At 43.6% G+C, this 18,690-nt stretch overlaps 1 protein-coding gene and 1 long non-coding RNA gene across 5 annotated transcripts in view; one reads left to right on the top strand and one right to left on the bottom strand.

Annotated features, from left to right (window-relative positions):
* Positions 1 to 17,607, bottom strand: part of SERGEF (secretion regulating guanine nucleotide exchange factor) — a 104,104-nt gene extending 86,497 nt beyond the window's left edge. Inside the window, exons 1-8 of one of the 4 annotated variants that reach the window (XR_014542422.1) lie at positions 17,160 to 17,425; positions 14,206 to 14,344; positions 13,236 to 13,391; positions 12,673 to 12,767; positions 12,375 to 12,435; positions 11,164 to 11,277; positions 9,143 to 9,205; positions 8,526 to 8,684 (exon numbers count right to left, since the gene is read on the bottom strand). Coding sequence is in view for 3 of the 4 variants with exons in the window: in XM_083590300.1 (XP_083446426.1) it covers positions 8,526 to 8,684; positions 9,143 to 9,205; positions 11,164 to 11,277; positions 12,375 to 12,435; positions 12,673 to 12,767; positions 13,236 to 13,391; positions 14,206 to 14,344; positions 17,160 to 17,288 (916 nt within the window). In the remaining variant the exon portion in view is untranslated. Of the gene's footprint in view, positions 1 to 8,525; positions 8,685 to 9,142; positions 9,206 to 11,163; positions 11,278 to 12,374; positions 12,436 to 12,672; positions 12,768 to 13,235; positions 13,392 to 14,205; positions 14,345 to 17,159; positions 17,426 to 17,502 lie in introns of those variants that run through there. The other 3 variants (XM_083590301.1, XM_083590300.1, XM_083590299.1) reach the window with 3 other exon arrangements.
* On the top strand, positions 6,417 to 8,509 carry LOC310751316. Its single transcript, XR_014542457.1, has 3 exons — positions 6,417 to 6,576; positions 7,219 to 7,288; positions 8,100 to 8,509. It is a non-coding gene; the product is annotated as an uncharacterized lncRNA (long non-coding RNA).
* Positions 17,608 to 18,690: the final 1,083 nt, after the last annotated feature.

Genomic DNA, 18,690 nt, shown 5'->3' with positions numbered 1-18,690 from the left:
AATATACAGATAAGAGATGTGCCAGAAAGGTTTGTATGTGATTGAACTGAACACACAATTTTCCTCCTTCTATTTTCACATCCACACACGGATTGCGACATTACACAGTTTAGGCACCAGATGGCACTGGGCTTGGCTGTATCTGGGTGGTGAAAGGTTCCCTTTTGCTGTTCTTGTCTTAGGGAGAGAAAAATATGTAAGATTGTTGCCTAACTTCCTAGTCACACAATTGTCTAAGTCTTCCTTGACACTTGCCTTGAGACCTAAGGTAAAGGGACCCCTGACCATTAGGCCCAGTCATGGCCGACTCTGGGGTTGCGGCGCTAATCTCGCTTTACTGGCCGAGGGAGCCGGCGTACAGCTTCCAGGTCATGTGGCCAGCATGACTAAGCCACTTCTGGCGAACCAGACCAGCACACAGAAATGTCGTTTACCTTCCTGCCGGAGTGGTACCTATTTATCTACTTGCACTTTGACGTGCTTTCGAACTGCTAGGTTGGCAGGAGCAGCGACCGAGCAACAGGAGCTCACCCCGTCGCGGGGATTCGAACTGCTGACCTTCTGATCGGCAAGTCCTAGGCTCTGTGGTTTAACCCACAGCGCCACCCGCGTCCCTGCCTTGAGACCTACCCTGTGTTGAATTTTAAATCGCAAGTTCCATAGGACATGGCTTGTCTTTGGTGCTACTTTATAAAACACCAAGCATGTTAGGGGTGCTATTTATCATTATTAAGGAAAGCTTTTACTGTAGAAGAATAATAGTGTAGTGGGTAAGCTGTGAACCACGACACTCAAGTTTGATATCTCACCTCTGTCTTGCCTAAAACACACATCAGACCATATCAGACCATGCCATCTTGTTGCTCATTTGATGGAGAACAGGAATATTATACATATTTTGAAGCAAGCAAAGAAGCTTTGCCTCCAGGCTGTTTAAAGTCGGTACTTTCCTACTGCTAAAGTTTTTCACTGCCATAATTTTAATTTGTCAATCTCATGGCACTTCAAGTATGCACCAAGGTTTAATGTGATGTAATACGATGTAACATTTACAATTTAATTTGTGGGTTTTTCCCTGAGGGAGCCAAATGACAATCAAAATGAATAATATACTATAAATTCCTGATTCAGCGTAACTAGGTTTGACAAGGCCCACTGGGTCTGCAGTGATTGTCATAAACAGAAAATTTCAATCTCCTCAGTGAATTTCTTTGGACAATCTATTAAGCATTATCTAGAAAACCAAGCTGAAAAATATCATTTTTCAACTTATCTCTCTGCGGAAGCCTTTGTTCTCATAGCTGCCTCGGTCTCTACTGAAATAGTACCTCTCAGCCACTGTGTTTGGGACAGAATGAGAAGTGGAAAACCCATAGATCACCACCTGGTGTGGCTCAGTTGTGTGAGCAAGAAAGCATTGGCCAAGGCAGAACAAGTTCAAATCCACAAAAGAAATGAATGTACAATTCTATAAAGCATAATATCACACACATATCTCTCTCTCTCTCTTTATATATATATATACATACATATATATATATATATATATATATATATATATATATACACACACACACATACATACATACACACACACACACGTGCACACACACCACAATCATTTTCACGTTCTGTTTCAAAGAGATATATAAACATGAAGGGTGGGGATGAGGCATCCTGGCCGTCTGGCCTCCTGTTTAGAGTTCCGCACTTGAATCTGAGAGACCAGGATTTAAATTACCACTCAGAAGTGGGAAATTACAGGGTGTCAATGGGTAAGGCATTTTCTCTTTGTTCACCAGCTGTGGGAAAATGTGCCATAAAAGCAACTTGTTTATAGCAGGGCTTGGGAACTTATGGGCCTTCAAATGATATCAGATGCCAACTCCCATCAGCCCAGGTCAAAGTGGTCAATAGTCAGGGACGATGGAAGTTGTAGTAGGGTGACATCTGGCAACCCTAAATGTTCCCCACCTCTGAGCTTTACAGGGTTACTGGCGGGATTAATGTGGCCTGTAAAGAAATTAAGTAAAATAAGAATGGACAAAATAAAGAATACAATCTTATGAGATTTCGGCTTGTATCAGAGGGGTGGGAAACTGTGATGGCCTTTGCCAACCCTGTGTCCTGATATTGTGGACTACAGCTTCCATCAGTTCCAGTCAGCATGGAAGGCACAAATTTAGCAAGGCTAATCTAGTTAGAGTCGTTGCATGAATCAAAGCCATTGTGCAGTAACTTCCTAATGATTCTGATTAGGTCTGCCTGCCCTTCAAATAAAGAACATAATAAAAACCCTGCTGGCTCAGGTCAGAATCCTGTTTCCAACAACAGCCAACCATATGCCTCTGAAAAGCCCACAAAAAGACATGGGAAATAGCAATGGTTGCCATACGTCTCAAACATATCTGTAATACCATAGTTGGTAGCAATGTCCAGGTAGAAATCAGCAAAACATAATTTTTTTATGCAAAACTAAAAAAAACACACCAGCTTAACAACTTTGCCCAGTCTGGGTCTTTCCCCTCAGTTAGCTGACAACCCTAGTGCTTATTCATATGGCTAAGTGGTAATAGATAATACATCTGGGGGCTGGAAACTCACTAGTGTATGGTGATGCCAGTTGCTATGGACAGTGTATATCTATGTTTGTGTATGTATGCAATGCAGGGGGTTGAACTAGATGACCCTTGGGATCACTTCCAACTCTACAGTTCTATGAATCTATGATTCTATAAACCAACTCCATATTCTAAACACTCGGTTGTTATGTTCTCCACCACACAGTTGGAAGACTTTGCCCTAGACAGATGTCCTAAGAGCATTAACTACATCTGAGGTAGTCCCAATATTTTGATTTTCAGCACATTTGTTTGGATATTTGATATTTGTTAATGTCAGTGAGTTCATTTCTCAATTAAGTGTGTTTAGAATCACGGAGTGACCCTGTCCTCAATTAAAATGAAGACAGGAGAACATGTTTTTCAACACAGAGCCCTCTACATTTTAACAATTTGGGGATAGTCACCCTAGATTATATACAAATTCCAAGGTTTAACTATATCTGTAAATGCATAAAACATTATTAAATATAGGGGGCATTTTTCATCAGATTAGCAACATTGGTTTCTATTGGATTCCAAACAATGAACAAATAGATAATGGCTCATTTGCATTTGTGATTCTCACAGTATCATGTGAGACATGACTCTCTTAAAAAGGAACATCTACATAGCTCCCAACTAAACCCCTGTTCTACTGTCTCTTTTTATGGCAAGAATTAGAGACTTATGGGAAGAGTAGGTGAATCTCCATGCCCCTTTAATATTCTGATTTTGACAGGGGATTCCAAGGGTACACTAGAGGGGATGGAAAACAAGAGAGAGAATATGTTAAAATCCAATATAAGAAATCATTAATATTCCTAAGAGCCTAGCCAAGGATGAGGTTGTTAATATAGCAGGAAGAACATTGTGCCATCTTTTACTGCTCTTCGGATGAATCATACTTAATGGATGCTCACAAGGCTTTTGTACAGCTCGTTTCCCAGTGTGTCAGGTAATGTCAATTATACAGCGGTTCCCCCCAGAACTGGACCTACTGAACATCTTCCAAGATCATAATGCCCACTCACATTATAAAGAGCCCATAACCCACCTACTCTCAGCAGCCAGAAACATTATAGCCAGACACTGGAGAGACCTGTCAGGAGTAAGCATGGACCAATGGTATCAAATAGTATGGGAAATAGCCTTACTAGAAAAACTAACCAATAAACTGAAACTGATATGGGGACCAATAGAAGATGCCTTCATCCCGGTATGGTTCCCCTTTATCATATACATAGCCTAACAAAACAACAAGAATCTGCCGGCAGCATACGAATAAATCTGGCTAACCTGATCCAAAAATCCACCCACCCACCCCACACTCACACACATAAACAAATCTCACTACGCCAACCAAAGACAACCAACCACACCCTAAAGGGACCCCTGACCGTTAGGTCCAGTTGCAGGTGACTCTGGGGTTGTGGCGCTCATCTTGCTTTATTGGCCAAGGGAGCCGGCGTTTTTCCACAGACAGCTTCCAGGTCATGTGGCCAGCATGACTAAGCCGCTTCTGGCGAACCAGAGTAGTGCACGGAAACGCCGTTTACCTTCCCGCCAGAGCAGTACCTATTTATCTACTTGCACTTTGATGTGCTTTCAAACTTCTAGGTTGGCAAAAGCAGGGACTGAGCAACGGGAGCTCACCCCGTCACGGGGATTCGAACCGCCGACCTTCTGATCGGCAAGCCCCTAGGCCAGAGGTTGGCAAACTAAGGCCCGCGGGCCACATATGGCCCACCGGGCTCGTTAATCCGGCCCGCAAACCTTGCAGACCCTGCCACCCGCTCAGTCAGTCCCCACGCTAAACAGGCGCGGCACGGAGGCATCACCGCACAGAGACTGACTTCTGTGATTTGGCACAGCTTCTGATTGGCTGCAGAAAGCTCCTGCAGCCAATCAAAAGCCGCAGGTGACTCTGGGTGCCACCCCTTCCTTTCCACTGAGGCGGCAAAGCGGGAGGAAGCAGGCAAGTGGGAAGGAAGCAGCAGCGGCACGGAGGCTGCCTCCGCCGCCCAGGCCAGCGGCATGGACTCTGCACCCCGCCAAGACGGAGGACGCCGACGCTGCCGAAGAGGAGGCGGCTGCATCGGCTGTGGCGTGAGTGGCATTGGCTGGCGGGGACCTTTCGGGAAGGGGGTGCTTTCAGGAGGGGGTGGGTCTGGACCCCCACAAGGTCTGAGGGACAATGGACCGGCCCCCCTCCTGAAAAAGTATGCTGACCCCTGCCCTAGGCTCTGTGGTTTAGACCACAGTGCCACCCGTACCCCGATAACCACACCCGAGGCCACCCCTACCCTCTCTCACCACCAATGAAATATAACAAGCGAATAGTAAGAGAATCCGTACAAGTGACGCTGACACAAAACCCCACACGTAGACGAATAGAAGCATAACCACCCAACCCCAACCCCCTCACCATGTCCCCCTCTTTTCCTCCCAACCTAATACTGCATGCAACACTCATGTCTCACAACAAATGAAATTGATCTGTAGAAAGCACAATTCAAAAAAAGAGACAATGCACATATTTTGGTAAACTAAGAAATCGTTAACAAATAATACTAATAAAATTATACAGCGGTTCCAGGGAGGTTTTACTAAAGGTTTATGGAGCTCTCTCCTTAATACAATAGGGAGTGGTCACTGCCATTTCATTTCCAGAACTCTCCAGCTCTCCCCAGCTTGCTCACACAACCTGTGCTATCTATTGTGGCGCAATTCTCTGAAGGGAAAGTGTTTGACGGCTTATCTTTTTCCATCTTAGTCACTAATTTCCATCTCTCACATCATCCCATTGTCTAAGGAAAGTCAGTAGGACCTAATGAAACACTATCAAGACCACTACCACAGACATGTTCTTTTACCTTTGGGGGGTGGGGTGGAGGGGTCTGCAAACTGCCTTAGGAGTTAGGCTTAGGTATCCAGTACCTTTCAATGCAAATTACTAGGGTAGTTTATAAAGAAAAGCACAAGCCCTTTTCAGGCATTATGCAAGTCAAACTGTGTCGGAGGCATGGCACTAGCCCCCTTCCCTTGAGGCCGAACCTTGCTGCATTCAGCAGTAATGTGGTGGGGGGGGGAGCTTGGAAGTATGTTCGCTTGAGCACTCTTACAAGCCCCACCAGGATCAGGAACCCTGGGCGATCGGTGTCCCCGATTTGCTCAAGTGAACACACTTGCAAGCCTCCTTCAGACCTTGCTACTAAACGCAGCACAGGCAGAGATAGAGGTGGTGAACTCATGTGTATGACCCCACACTTCCAACATGGTTTGACCTTTACAACACCTGAGGAGGACTACAGAATCCTACAAATACAATAATAAAGTGTCAAACAGTTCTTTAAAAAGAGCATAGTCAAAGTGGCAGTGACACAAACATATGGTAAAGTTCCTCGGATGGTAAATGCCTGGCATTTGTTTTTTTAAAGACTTTCCCTCGCATTAAAAAGGTGTTGAAAGAGATATAAAGAAAGCCTTCCTGAGAAGAGACCATACCTCTGCCAATATCACTTAATGACAGACTAGCAGCAATTTGAACCTAGATCTGCCATGTACAAACCCCAGTAATGTACCCACTGCACCACATTGTCCCTCAAGGACTTAAACACTACAATTTAACATTGAGAAAATGAGCTGTAGGGAAGAAAGGAAAAATACAGTGCTAATTTCCAAAAAGAATGCTGGTGATTTACACCAAGTAGTTTAATTTCAGTCTATAGCAGGTGTGAGCAACTTTTTTTCTGTTAAGGACCAAATTCCTTCAGCTCTGTTATTTATTATTATTATTACTTATTAAATTTCTACACAATCCTTTCCCCCAAAGCAAGTAATCTGTTGGAGGCCTCATGTTGGTGTTGGGCAAAGACAAATACGTTCTAGATGAACAATTAAGGGGAAGAAAGATCCTCCTTTCTCAGTTTTCACCATGGCTACCTCAGAGGAGAATTCTCAACCCTACACAGAAGTAAGGCCCACTAGGTTTGGTGGGGTTACTCTCAAGCAAGTATACAGATGGTCAATATACAAAAGATACAAGATACAAAAGGCCAATATACCTACCAGGGCCAGCCCACCTAAAAGTAAAGGTAAAGCAGCTGTCTCGGGCAGCAGGATCCACAGGGGCAGCAGATGTGGTGTAGATCTTTATTCAGGACCAGCCCACCCATGAGGCAATGTAGATCATCCTCCTCCCCATTCTTCCTCCTGATGTCAATCTTCCCCTTACCCCTTCTTCCCTGACATGGAGGCCGGAGCAATTTTGGAGCCCAACCTGGCCTGAAGGAGCTGAAGGAGGAGCAGCTGCAGAGAGCTTGCTTCAGCCCTTCCCAACTAATAAGAGGTAATGCCTGAGTATACTTTCTTCCTCCTCCCCATCCATTTTCCTTTTCTAAATACATTTTAGACTGGAAGCCTATGGGGCTTCTGTATCGGCTGGGAGCCACCCAGAGCGGCTGGGGCAACCCAGTCAGATAGGCGGGGTACAAATAAGAAAACTGTTGTTGTTGATGATCGTTGTATGCCACTCTGAGAGTCTTTTTCAGCTGAACAGCAGGATAAAAATATTTAAAATAAATAATAAAAGTTTTTTATTGTGCTGTTTCCCCAGAGGCATGATGGTGCGTCGTTCCTCTGAGACTCTTTACAGCTCCCACTGGATTGTTACAGGAGGCAACAATGTAAGATAGAGAGTGTTCTCTCTCTCTCTCTCTCTCTCTCTCTCTCTCTCTCTCTCTCTCTGTGTGTGTGTGTGTGTGTGTGTGTGTGTTTTAAAAAATAACCGTTCTGGGGAAGGAGCTTGTAAGTCTTTGGTTGTACCAAGAATTTCTTTACCCAATTTTACAGTAATTTGATTTGATAGTACATGACAAACGGATTAATGGATTTATTCGAGAGAACACTGAGATAAATAAACTTCCTTAATTAAAGCTGTCTTCGTTATCAGCCATACCAGTTTGTGGAAAGCACTTGTTCTGAACTGAGGATGACTCACCTTTTGTAAGGCTTAAGACTATCATTCTCTCTCCTGTTCTTCACCACCCTTCTGCTATATTTAGGACTGCCTTCAGTTCAGTCAACTTCTATGTTATCCTTATGTAACCTAATTTACATCGGCAGCATTACAGAGCCCAGCCTCATCATCATGAGAAATATAAACGATAAGCAGCAAGTTTCAGCTTTGGTTGCGCACTTCTGGAGTCCTTTTGACAATGCAGCCTGCAAGCACAGAGCACATGCGAAGAAGTGGCACCATGGCACCCTCATATACCCTCCTTGGCACTCATCAAGACTCCCTCTCAATTTTAATTTTTTAAAATTTAAATTAGGGGTGTATTTTTTTGCTGGTGGGGGTGTTTTGACTGAAACAGGCTACTATGTTGGGGAGGGAGTTTCCCTGGGCAACTGGTTACTGGTCCTCAGAAGGATGCAAAGCTATTCAAACAGCAACTCGTGCAACACACCTGCCATCTTCTTCCTTTCATATCCCAGGTACTACTTCTGAATTGGAGCTGGATTCACCTAGCCCAGTGCACTAGTGGAAGCCAGCATAAGGACTCCTGCCAGCTCAACAAGACCACTCCCTCCTCCCACAAATCTGCACTGGAGGGTCGGGAGAACTCCCAGAACAATGCATGGGAAAGAGGGAAATCGCCCTGTCTGTCAAGCAGAACAAGCAGAAATGCTTGCACTGGCAGAACAACCATCAAATTGGGAACTTCAGCAATTTTGGGGAGGGGGAACCAACACAGTTCAGCCCTAAAGCCTAAATCACACATTTCCCACATTTCTAGATGCAGGGTTTTGCCATACTATCCAAACAACTCAACCTGAAAGCACTTTTTTTAGAAACCATCCAAACATCGCTTTCGGTAAACAAAGTATTTTTATATGCAGCATCCGCAGTTCATGTCCTACCTGTCTGCGCCACCATGTGCGTCCATCCATTCCAGACTCTTCTGACCTTTTCGCCCCCAAAATAGTGGGTTTCTATCTTCTGGGGTTTCAAAAGAAAATCATCTTTGCTCACTAACTGCTTGTGTCTGTTGCTCCCCCAAACATATAACTCTCCTTCATCTTAAAGAAGAAAAGGAACATATTTTAAAAAAGGAAGTTAAAGGACACAAAAATGTTGACTAAATGTCATTTTACAGTTGCACATCTGTCTAGTCTTTGAAACAGATGAACAAACATTCTAAGAAAAGTAATGCACTCAGTTTTTTAAAGTGGCAACTCAGACTCTACAAGCACAAAAAGCATATCTTTCTGTGTATACAACTAGAGAACTAGAGCTGCAACTTAATTCTCTATGCAATACATGTTGTATGTTCGAGGAGGGTCACAAGCCTGTTTTAAATGTGGCAGGAGCAGGAAGCATGTTATGAGGGCAGCTAGATTAAATCTGAACAAAAACGGGGGGACACATCTTACAGGAAAGGGGATGAACTAGTCTCAGAGACAAAATATTTTTCATGGTTCAACAGACAGACTTCACTTTGTCCAAAGCTACAGCCAACCAAACAAAAGAAACTCACCTGTGAGTGATGTGACATGATGCGACCCAGAAGTGATGCTCTTTACTTTGATGTTTTCTAGACCTAGGACAATAACCCATTATTTTCTGTTAGCTGGAGAGGAATACTTCCTTTTAGAAAGGCCCTTTGCAATACAGAATGCCACACCACAACACACAGCTGCATAAGAAAGCTAATGAAAGCTGTTTGTGCAGGCTCTTTGGGAAGCTACTTGGGCCATGTCAGGTTACTACCTCCCCAACTAATTTTATAGATCAGAGCTCATCTATATGCATCTAAGATATTAAAGAAAAGAGAAGGGGGACCACTAACAAATGGGGGAACTTTCGACAACCATGGGGTGGTTAATTAGCTATCAGAGAAGAGTACAAGGCCACAAGGAGAGAACAACACTTAAGAGGAGAGAGATATAGGTGAGGATGAGCTAAGGAACAAATTGTTACTGTGCAGAGCCTAATAATGTAAACAGACCTAAAATACATTTTGATTTGGCTTATTATTCTGCACTCCACAAAACGGGAAAGGGGAAAGGGCTGCAAGTTTTGCAAGTTTTTTGGGGACTGGCTCTTAACTGGTGCATTCAGCAGCTGCAAGCCACAATAGGACAGTGGATAGTTCAACCTGCTAACAGCAATCAGTGCCAACGAGGCAGGGAAGGGATCGTAATGCTTAAAACATTCCTAACAGAAGGTATATTGTTCCTGAGCATACAACTGGCTCCCATTGCCAGCTTGGCCAAATGACCAGAACTCCAGTTCCTGGGCAGAAGGAATAACCTCTCGAAGTGCCATCTGTGTGTTTATTACAGTGGTACCTCTGGTTACAAATGCTTCTGGTTACGCACACTGCAGGTTACAAGCTCTGCTAACCTGAAAGTAACTGCTGCTGGTTACAAACTTTGCCCTGGGATGAGAGCAGAAATTGCACACTAGAGGCACACGCGCACAGCGGGAGCCACCAATAGCGAAAGCGTGCCTCAGGATAAGAACGGTTTCCAGTTACAAACAGATCTCCGGAACGGATTCAGTTCATAACCAGAGGTACCACTGTATATCAATTTCACCAGCTCCGCCTGATAACAAGAGTTTTCAAACAATGTTATTTGACAAAAGAGATTTGTGATGTAAACATCTTAACATAACACTGCAAAGTACATGAGAAACTGTCAGACCAATTCCCAGCGTTAACATATTTTATTTTAACTGCTGTAAGAATAAATCCATATTCCCAGTTTTCTCTTCTTGAGACAAGGACAAATATGTGTTTTGTATCTTTTTCTTGACAAAGGCGAACCTGAAGGCCAGGATAGGGTGCAAACTATCTATTTCTTCATTCACCATTTGTTTCCCACAGTTTCTCTTTTCCCTCCATTCCTCTCCTTTCTCCCTCTGACTGAGGCCCCCTGGGGAAAAACTTCTGAAAAATCCAACTGGGAAGGGACTGTACTTATACAGATTGCAACATACTTCTCTTCTTCAGAAAAGAAAGCAAATAAATTGAGATGGAAAGTTTGTTTCCTAGTGGATTCTTCTTGGATCATGTTGCACAAGTTTTATGTCAATGACAGTAGGTTCCAGTTAGTTTCCAGGACCAATTCAAGGTGCTGGTGCTTACTGATAAAAGCTTATATGGCGAGAAGCATTACAACAACAATAATAAAGACAGTTCAGGATCAACATCCAAAAGTTCAGCATTAAAACACTACATCTGACTCTCTCTGTGGCTGGGCATTCTCTAGGCTGAGTGATGTGTTCTGCAAAAGACAGAGTCTCATGTGCCAAGTATATGGCTGGGGTTTGTGTTTGGGCTGATTGGGAATGGAATCAGAGAGTGCTAAGGGAATGCGATACATGCTATTACAGCAACAACAAAGCAGCATCTGAGGACTTAGGAGTGGAGTGATCAGTATCATTGGGTATAGCCACAAATAATGGCTGGCTACTAAGGCAAGCCAAAATTTGTGGACCCCTTGCTTGCACATGACATGCTTGATCCATACCTTAAATATTTAGATAACAAACCTGTTACTTTGCAAGGCTCTTTAGCCCTCCAAAAAGATGGAACCATCTGTCCTTGGCATGCCCGCTTCGCCTGAGATGCCATGCCAACTCCCCACTGGAAGACTGAACCATTTTCTTTTCAGCATGTACATGCAAAAGGAAAATGAAATATTCATGTTAAAGGCTATTCCCCTGCTAAAAGACATAGGGTGGGGGGTGTTACTATTTTTACTAATGCAAATATTAACCTGGAAAACGTTAACACACAAATTATAGAACAACAAAACAATAGAACAACAAAACAATATAGCAGGAAAAATTCTCAACGCCCCAAATAACAGTACGCTAGGTTCGAGACCACTTCACGCATCTTGTTTTTAAGGTGTACACTAATATATTAAGCAGATACCTCATGTAATAAATCAATATGACCAATGTTTATTAAACACATAGACGGAGCTGCGATTAGCTGCAGCTTCCTGGAGATTTGGTAGCAGGTTCAGATTTGCCCCTCTATAATTTGTGAAATGGCTGTAAGCTTCTCAAGAGTCCAGGAAATAATGTCATAAACCACAGGAGAAACTTGCATGGAATTTGCTGACAGGCCATTTGCACTTATTTGGTAATTATGACAAAGCTCTGCCAGTTGCAGAGATTCTCTCTGTGACTGTGCCTTATCAATCACTCCTTAAGTGATGATGGCAAGCCCATGTACACTTATGACACTTACTGAAGCTATGTATACCAAGGTGACCTGCAAACACAAGGGGCCTCCTAATGCAGAGGTGGGGAACCTCAGGCCTGGGGACCTGATGTGGTCCTCTAGGCCTCTCTGTCTGGCTCTTGGGGGGGAAACCCACAGCCAGATAACCCACAGCACCACTACCTCAGACACTGTGCTAGGGCTTGCATGGTGTCAGAAACTATGTCGCTATCAGGCCTTCCTAATTAATTTACAAACTACCATGAAATATCAACCCACCCTGATGAGGAACAGTAGGGTAACAGCAAGTGAGTATAAGCAGGCTTCTAAGGTATATGAGACTGAGGTATTAGCCTGTCAGTGAATAACTGGGGATGAAGTATTTTTAATTGCTTCACAGCTTCCTCTAAATCACATAACAATTAAAGCTGCGGATACAGACCCATCATCTGAGACACTGTAACAGTTTTTATGTTGTTACATGGTTGCAACTTTCAGTAAGGAACTATGTCCTGTAGTAATAACTCACCAGTTACAGCTACTGCATGTCTGAGCCCAGCAGCAACATTCACTACTTTGTCCTGTATAGTCTATCAGACAAGGAAAAACATATTTACATTCTCTTTGACAACTCTACAATACAGAACAATATTTTTTAGCCATGCTATTGAAATTTTCAGAACTGATTAATGAACGTGTAGTCCAGCATGCATGATACAAAGAAAACATCAAAAGCTGTTGATCCACAGTGAAGTGGCTTATGGAAGGAATCATCATACAACTGGGCATAATGGTGAATTTAAATGTTTGTGCTGATAGCACCTCACCTTAATTTTCTGTGGGACAGCATTTCCTCCTGAAGCATCAGGAACTCCGAGTTGTCCAAAAGAATGAGACCCACAAGATAACACCTGACCATTTCCTGCAAGATAGAACAGCACTGGAAATCTTCACATTTCTATTGTTTACCTCAAGGAGATACCTGTAGTCCATTTCCCCACTAGTAAGAAACAGGTTCATTTTTATTAAAAGTCACATCTACGCCTCATTGATGGTGATGGAATAAGACTACTACTAACTTAAGACCCATTCACTTCCAAACTTCACTGGATCTGATCTTTGCTACACAGTGCCCTATGAAACTAAGGCCATGGGGCAAGTGCAAGGTCAAGGCTAACTGTCTTGGCTAACAGCTCATTTTCTTAACCATTATGCTACAGCAGCACTCGACTGAATGCACAGTCTTCCATTTCCAAAAAGTCAACAATTTATAGCCTTGTGATTTTACATATAGCTCACTATAAAGCTTTTGAACAGTTATGGAGACCCGGATAAAGCTTGGAGCTTTCACATCACGTAACACTTGTTTCCGCCTAGTTGATAGATTTACCTGTAAGTATGATGGTAAAATCCCAGCCACAGGCAACTTGTACAACAGGACAACCAGACAGGGAAAGGCATAATGTAAAATGTTCCACATCTTCAGTATGACCAAGTCCCAACTGCCCATCTTTATTTTGGCCACATAAAAAGAGTTCTCCGGTGTCTGCAAAATGAACAAATACTATCAGGAACATATGCAAAATAAAAACATATGCATATTTTGACCCAATATTCACTGGCACTTTAAGACCCAATAATTGTTATTTGTCCAGAAAACTTGAGGGAGTGTTCATACTAACAATGCACAGTCCTCTCTTTCTCATTTAAAGAACTGTACTCCAGAAATGACTGAAGCACTAGGCTAGTGATGGGGAACCTGTGATGCTCCAGATGTTGTCAGGCTCCAAGTCACACCATCCATTCACATGGTGAATGCAGCTTATAGGAGTCCACCAGCATCTGGAGGGGCACAGGTCCCTCATCCCGACACTAGGCAGTCCGAAGACAAAATGAATCACATTGGGGAACAACACTGAACGCTACAGTTACGTCTCCAAGGCTTCAACTGGGGCCTTTCACTTTACAACTTAAACAGCACAAGCTCCGTGCTGAACAGCTAGGAGACCATCACAGATGCAGCCCCAGCACATGCAAAATCTGTTCCCAAAATAAGTCTCATGCAGATTTGTCCTAAATTAGCTTATTACCATTATTTGAGTCACTGAGTAGCTCATCAGCACCCTCCACACACACACACACACACATAAGAAATGATGAAGAACAGCAAAGCAGCAAAAATCCAAAAACCTTATCCACCATTTGATGACATAAAGAGCATTTCATCATCTCATTTTAAAGAAAGATGGAAAGAGAAATTTAAGCAACCATGAAGTCGTATATGGGTATCAACAACAGAGTTAAAAAATTAAGTCTTGCAAGTATACTATGGGCAGGAAACAGAAATGCCAGTTTCTTACCAGTAACAATTACAGAATGTCCTCCTCCTCCAGTAATATTTGTGATGTTCTTCTGACTGCAGGGCAATTCTTTAAGGGCCTGGGGCAGGAGTACATCTTCTTTATGACCAAGACCCAGTTGTCCGTAGCTGTTTGCTCCCTAAGGACATAAGAAAAGCCCTGCTGAATCAGAACAAAGGCCCATCTAGCCCAGCATCCTCTTCTCACAGGGGCCAACTAGTTTCATATAGGAATCCCAGAAGCAGGACCTGAGGACAGCAGCAGTCTCCACACTCCTGATTCCCAGCAATTGGTATGGAGGCATCCTGTCCCCGACATAGCCATGATGGCATGATAGCTTTGTCCCCCATCGGTTTGTCTAAACATCTTTTAAAGCCATCCAGGTTGGTGATCATTGCTACATCCTGTGGAGATAAATTCCATTGTTTAACTATGTACTGCATGATAAAATACTTCATTTTGTCTGTCCTGAATCTTCTAACATTCAGCTTCATTAGATGGCCTCGAGTTCTAGTATGAGAGAAGGAGAAAAAATCTCCCTATCTACTTTCTCCACCTCATGCAGATTCTGGTCTGCACATTGTTGCATTGAAAGGAAATCCTTCAAAGTTTAATGGTATGAGCAGTGGCAGTACTGAGACCCAACCACTCTTAAAAAAAAAAATCAATAATAAGGATGAAAAAGTAATTAATTGAAATTATACATGGAAGGAGACTTGCCTAAAGCAATTCTAACTGTTACACTATCTTGCAAAGGGTTTGACATAATCAGTCCAAGTGTAGCATCAGAAAGATATTTTTTTTACAGGAGTCCTCTACACTTCTGTCCTTTGCAGCTGAGAATTTTACAGTCTCCTGGACCCAGGAAGTCAATGGTGCAAATCAGTCTAGACCTTATTGTAACATAAATCTCATTAGAACCACTAGCCCTTGGGCTTTCTCCCCAGGGAGAGAGCTTTATCTTTTAAGATTCTTGCCAATGGCACTTTTGAATGGCTAAGTATACGTGCATTTCATATTTAACTACCCCCCCTCCCGTTGGAAGCATAAAGCTGGCAAGCATCTGTTCGATCCGGCTGTTACTTGGAAGCAAGTCACATCAATTTCATTGAAAGGTACTTCTGAAAAATAATTTCAGGATCCAATACACATATATTTTACAACATCCATCCATTACTTTTACAATGAAATGTCATTATGTGTTATCCAGCAAGACAAATCTTGGCCACCTTAGGGCATTTCCATATGTCATCCTAAGAAGTATTTCTGAAGTCATATAAATGCTGCTAATGAGATATAATTTGGAAATGGGGGAAACATATGCACATCCCAGCCATCTCAGGTTTTGCATATGTCTTCAGGGCCAACTTTTTTTTTTTTGAAGCTGATTTAAGCCTGTCTGCAAAGTTTCATATCTGATACAGAAAAACTGTTTAATAAGAACTACAAGTCTTAACAGCTTGCTTTGGCATGTGGTTATAATCCTGGCTTTTTTTGCACATTGAGAAATATTTATGCTCTCTGAAACAGACTAGCTGCTCAAAGAGTAGAATAGAAGGCATTATATCCTGTAATATTTAGCCTTATTGGACAGCTGTGGCATGTGTGCAAACATGAAGTTAAAGCTAAGGAGGCAATGCTCAAAACTATTTACCATTTCAATTCAGTTTCCTCAGCTCCACCAGAATTATACCTAGGCATGTCACATGCATTACTTATAGTAATGGCATTGGGACAAGACTTTAGGGCAGACACCCATTCAGCAGAATGAAGAGGACCCTGAAACACAAGGCTGGCTAGCCACATTTTTAAGTGAGGTAATGCACATTGCCATCTATTTATATTTCATCTGTCTGACAAGATCAAGGTGGCACACGGTCTTCCCCTTCACCATTTTATTTTAACAGCAACCCTGCAGATTAGGCTGTGAAATGGTGACTAGATTCATAACTAAAGTGGAGATTCAAAACCAACTCTCCCAGACCTTATTGGAATACTCGCCTAACAACTACACCAAGTGGGCAGGGACAGACAGCTGTGCTTAATTATTAAATTGGAGAATTTATCCATAAATCCATCTCCGATGACTTAGAAGCTCCATTCTCCACAATGCATGGATATTAGCTAGGGTTAGGGGACTCACATCCCCAGAGACATGCTTCTGTTTATACCTCGAAGTTCTAAGGGCAAATAAAAATGGCCTCTACTATGGCAGATGGACAGACACCAAGGCCTAGCAAAACATTTTAATCACTCCCCACAAACCATGGGGAAACGAACCAGGATGGGAGGGCCATGAAAATCAGAAGACACTTTCATCCCTGGGCGCAGCATTGTCTTAAACACCTTACGGGGACCCAAGATTCACTTGAGTCATCTGAAGGGTCCTCCTCTCCGCAGGTGTGTCCTTCTTAGTGCTTGAGGGATGTCTAAAGTGGATTTAAAACATAAACAAAGAGTTCCGAGTTCACGCTTGTGAGCAGTGGGCTCTGCTGTCTTCCCTGCAAGCAGAAGCTTATGCCTTTCGAAACAGCATGACTCAACAACAGGTTTAGCTGTTCCCAGTGAGAGAATCTGGCATGCCATATGCGCAGGGCCACTTTTAGGTTTGATGAGGCCCCAAGCTACTGAAGGTAATGAAGCTAATGAAGGTAAATCATACGAGCCTACAAAACACAAAACACTGTTGCTGTAGGTAGGTTTTATTTTGTTTTTTATCTTATATTTTGGAAATGTACATCCAGGGGTTTTTTCCTTTAATTTTGGGGGGCCCCAAGAGTGGGGCCCTAAGCTATAGCTTGTTCAGCTTATACGTAAATGCGGCACTGCATATGCGCCTAAAACGGCAGAGAGCTGAAGCCATGATGGAGCTTCGCCTGTTGGTTTGCTGCCTGTCACCCTTAGTCACAGAGCCTGCTCCTATTTTAGTTTTAGTAAAATGGGAGGGGGAGCACCAAATAGCAAATCCGACTAGCGCCTTGCATATTTCGACGGGTCCTTTCAGAGACGGGGGTTTGCCAATAACATCCGTCAGGGCGGTGGAAGGGGAAAAGGAGGCGGTGCGATGTATGTGGGGAAACCATGTCAACAGCTCGATTCTGGCTCAGAGCAGCGCCGCCGGAGCCCGTGAAACTTATTTGCAGAGGACCAACGCATCATCATCCCACCCGACCAGCAGTAAAGAGCAAAGGGCGGCCTCGCTCCGTTCTTCTCTCCCCCCCCCCCCGCCCCGGCCGCCGCATATGCCCGTAGGACTGCCGCTTCCGCCCTTTTCCGGGCGCCGCCACAGGAACTTACCCAAGCGAACAGCGCCTGGGTCGGCTCCTCGCGCACAGCGTCCATAACGTCGCAAAAGGGGAGGAGCCACTCCCGGAAGCAGCCATGGATCTCGCCTCAGGCCGCCCGCACTGACGTCAGAAGTGGGCGTGATCGGCGTTTCCCCGCACCTTTGCAGTCGGGCTCTGATTGGTGGAAGCGGAAATACCGCGCGCCTTTTTGGTTTGCCCTGCTCTCTCTGCATCTGCTCAGTGGCTAGCACTGGGGAGAGTTGTTGGGTTTGGAGTGTTGGGTCTTCCCTGTTATCTACGCCCAGCCTTCCCTGGTCTTACTTCGGGGGGAAATCACAGAATGGTAGAATTGGGAGGGTCCTTCAAGGATCATCTAGCCCAACCCCCTGCAATGAAGGAATCACAACTAAAGAATCCCTGACAGATGACCATCGGACCTCTGTTGAAAAGCTCTCAGGGAAGGAGAGTCCACCACCTTCAGAGGAAGTCTCTTCCGCTAGAGAAGCACTACTGTACTGAAATTTGCGTAAAACAAGTGCATACAAAAACGTATTATGGGAAATTACAGTCAAATATATTTAGTAAACTTGGGACTGGTTAAAGCATGAAGGGGTAATTTCTGAATCCAGCAAGCATTAAAATCTAATCAAGGATTCAAATTTCTGAAATAACCAGACTTGACTTTGTGGTGAGATGGGTCAAGGAAGTGGGTCTGTGCCAGACAGCAAATGAGTGGGCCCCCTCCCTCAAATCACTGATAGTTAAAAAGTCAAAGGCCAGAGTTGAGAGTTGTGTGGTGTGACCTAGAAGTTAAAAGCAGGAAGAAAAGCTGCAAGCTGGGAAGTGAGAGAGTCAAAAGTGATGTTTGATTTCTGTTTGAATCCAAGGATGCGGCTAAGGGGGAACCAATGCCCTCTTGAGGTGTTAATGCTGTGAACCCCTCCATTGTAGGCTCATGTTGTATATATGTGTAAATAAACCATATCTCATATTGACTACATATTTTTGCTGTACCTAAATAAACCATATCTCATAAAGACTACACATTTTTGCTGTACCTTTTGCGAAGGAAACACAAACCCTGGGTAAGCTCCTGGCACCCCTGCAATCTCACACTGCTCAGAAATTTGGGTTGTGTTATAACAACATTATCCCACTCAAAATTTTATTGCCACCCAGCTTCAAGATTTTTCCAGGC

The sequence above is a fragment of the Podarcis filfolensis genome (genome assembly GCF_964270895.1).
Source record: "Podarcis filfolensis genome assembly, chromosome: 1".
NCBI lineage: Eukaryota > Metazoa > Chordata > Lepidosauria > Squamata > Lacertidae > Podarcis > Podarcis filfolensis.
The sequence above is the reverse complement of the archived record's forward strand: the minus strand, read 5'-3'. Positions and strand labels throughout refer to the sequence as shown.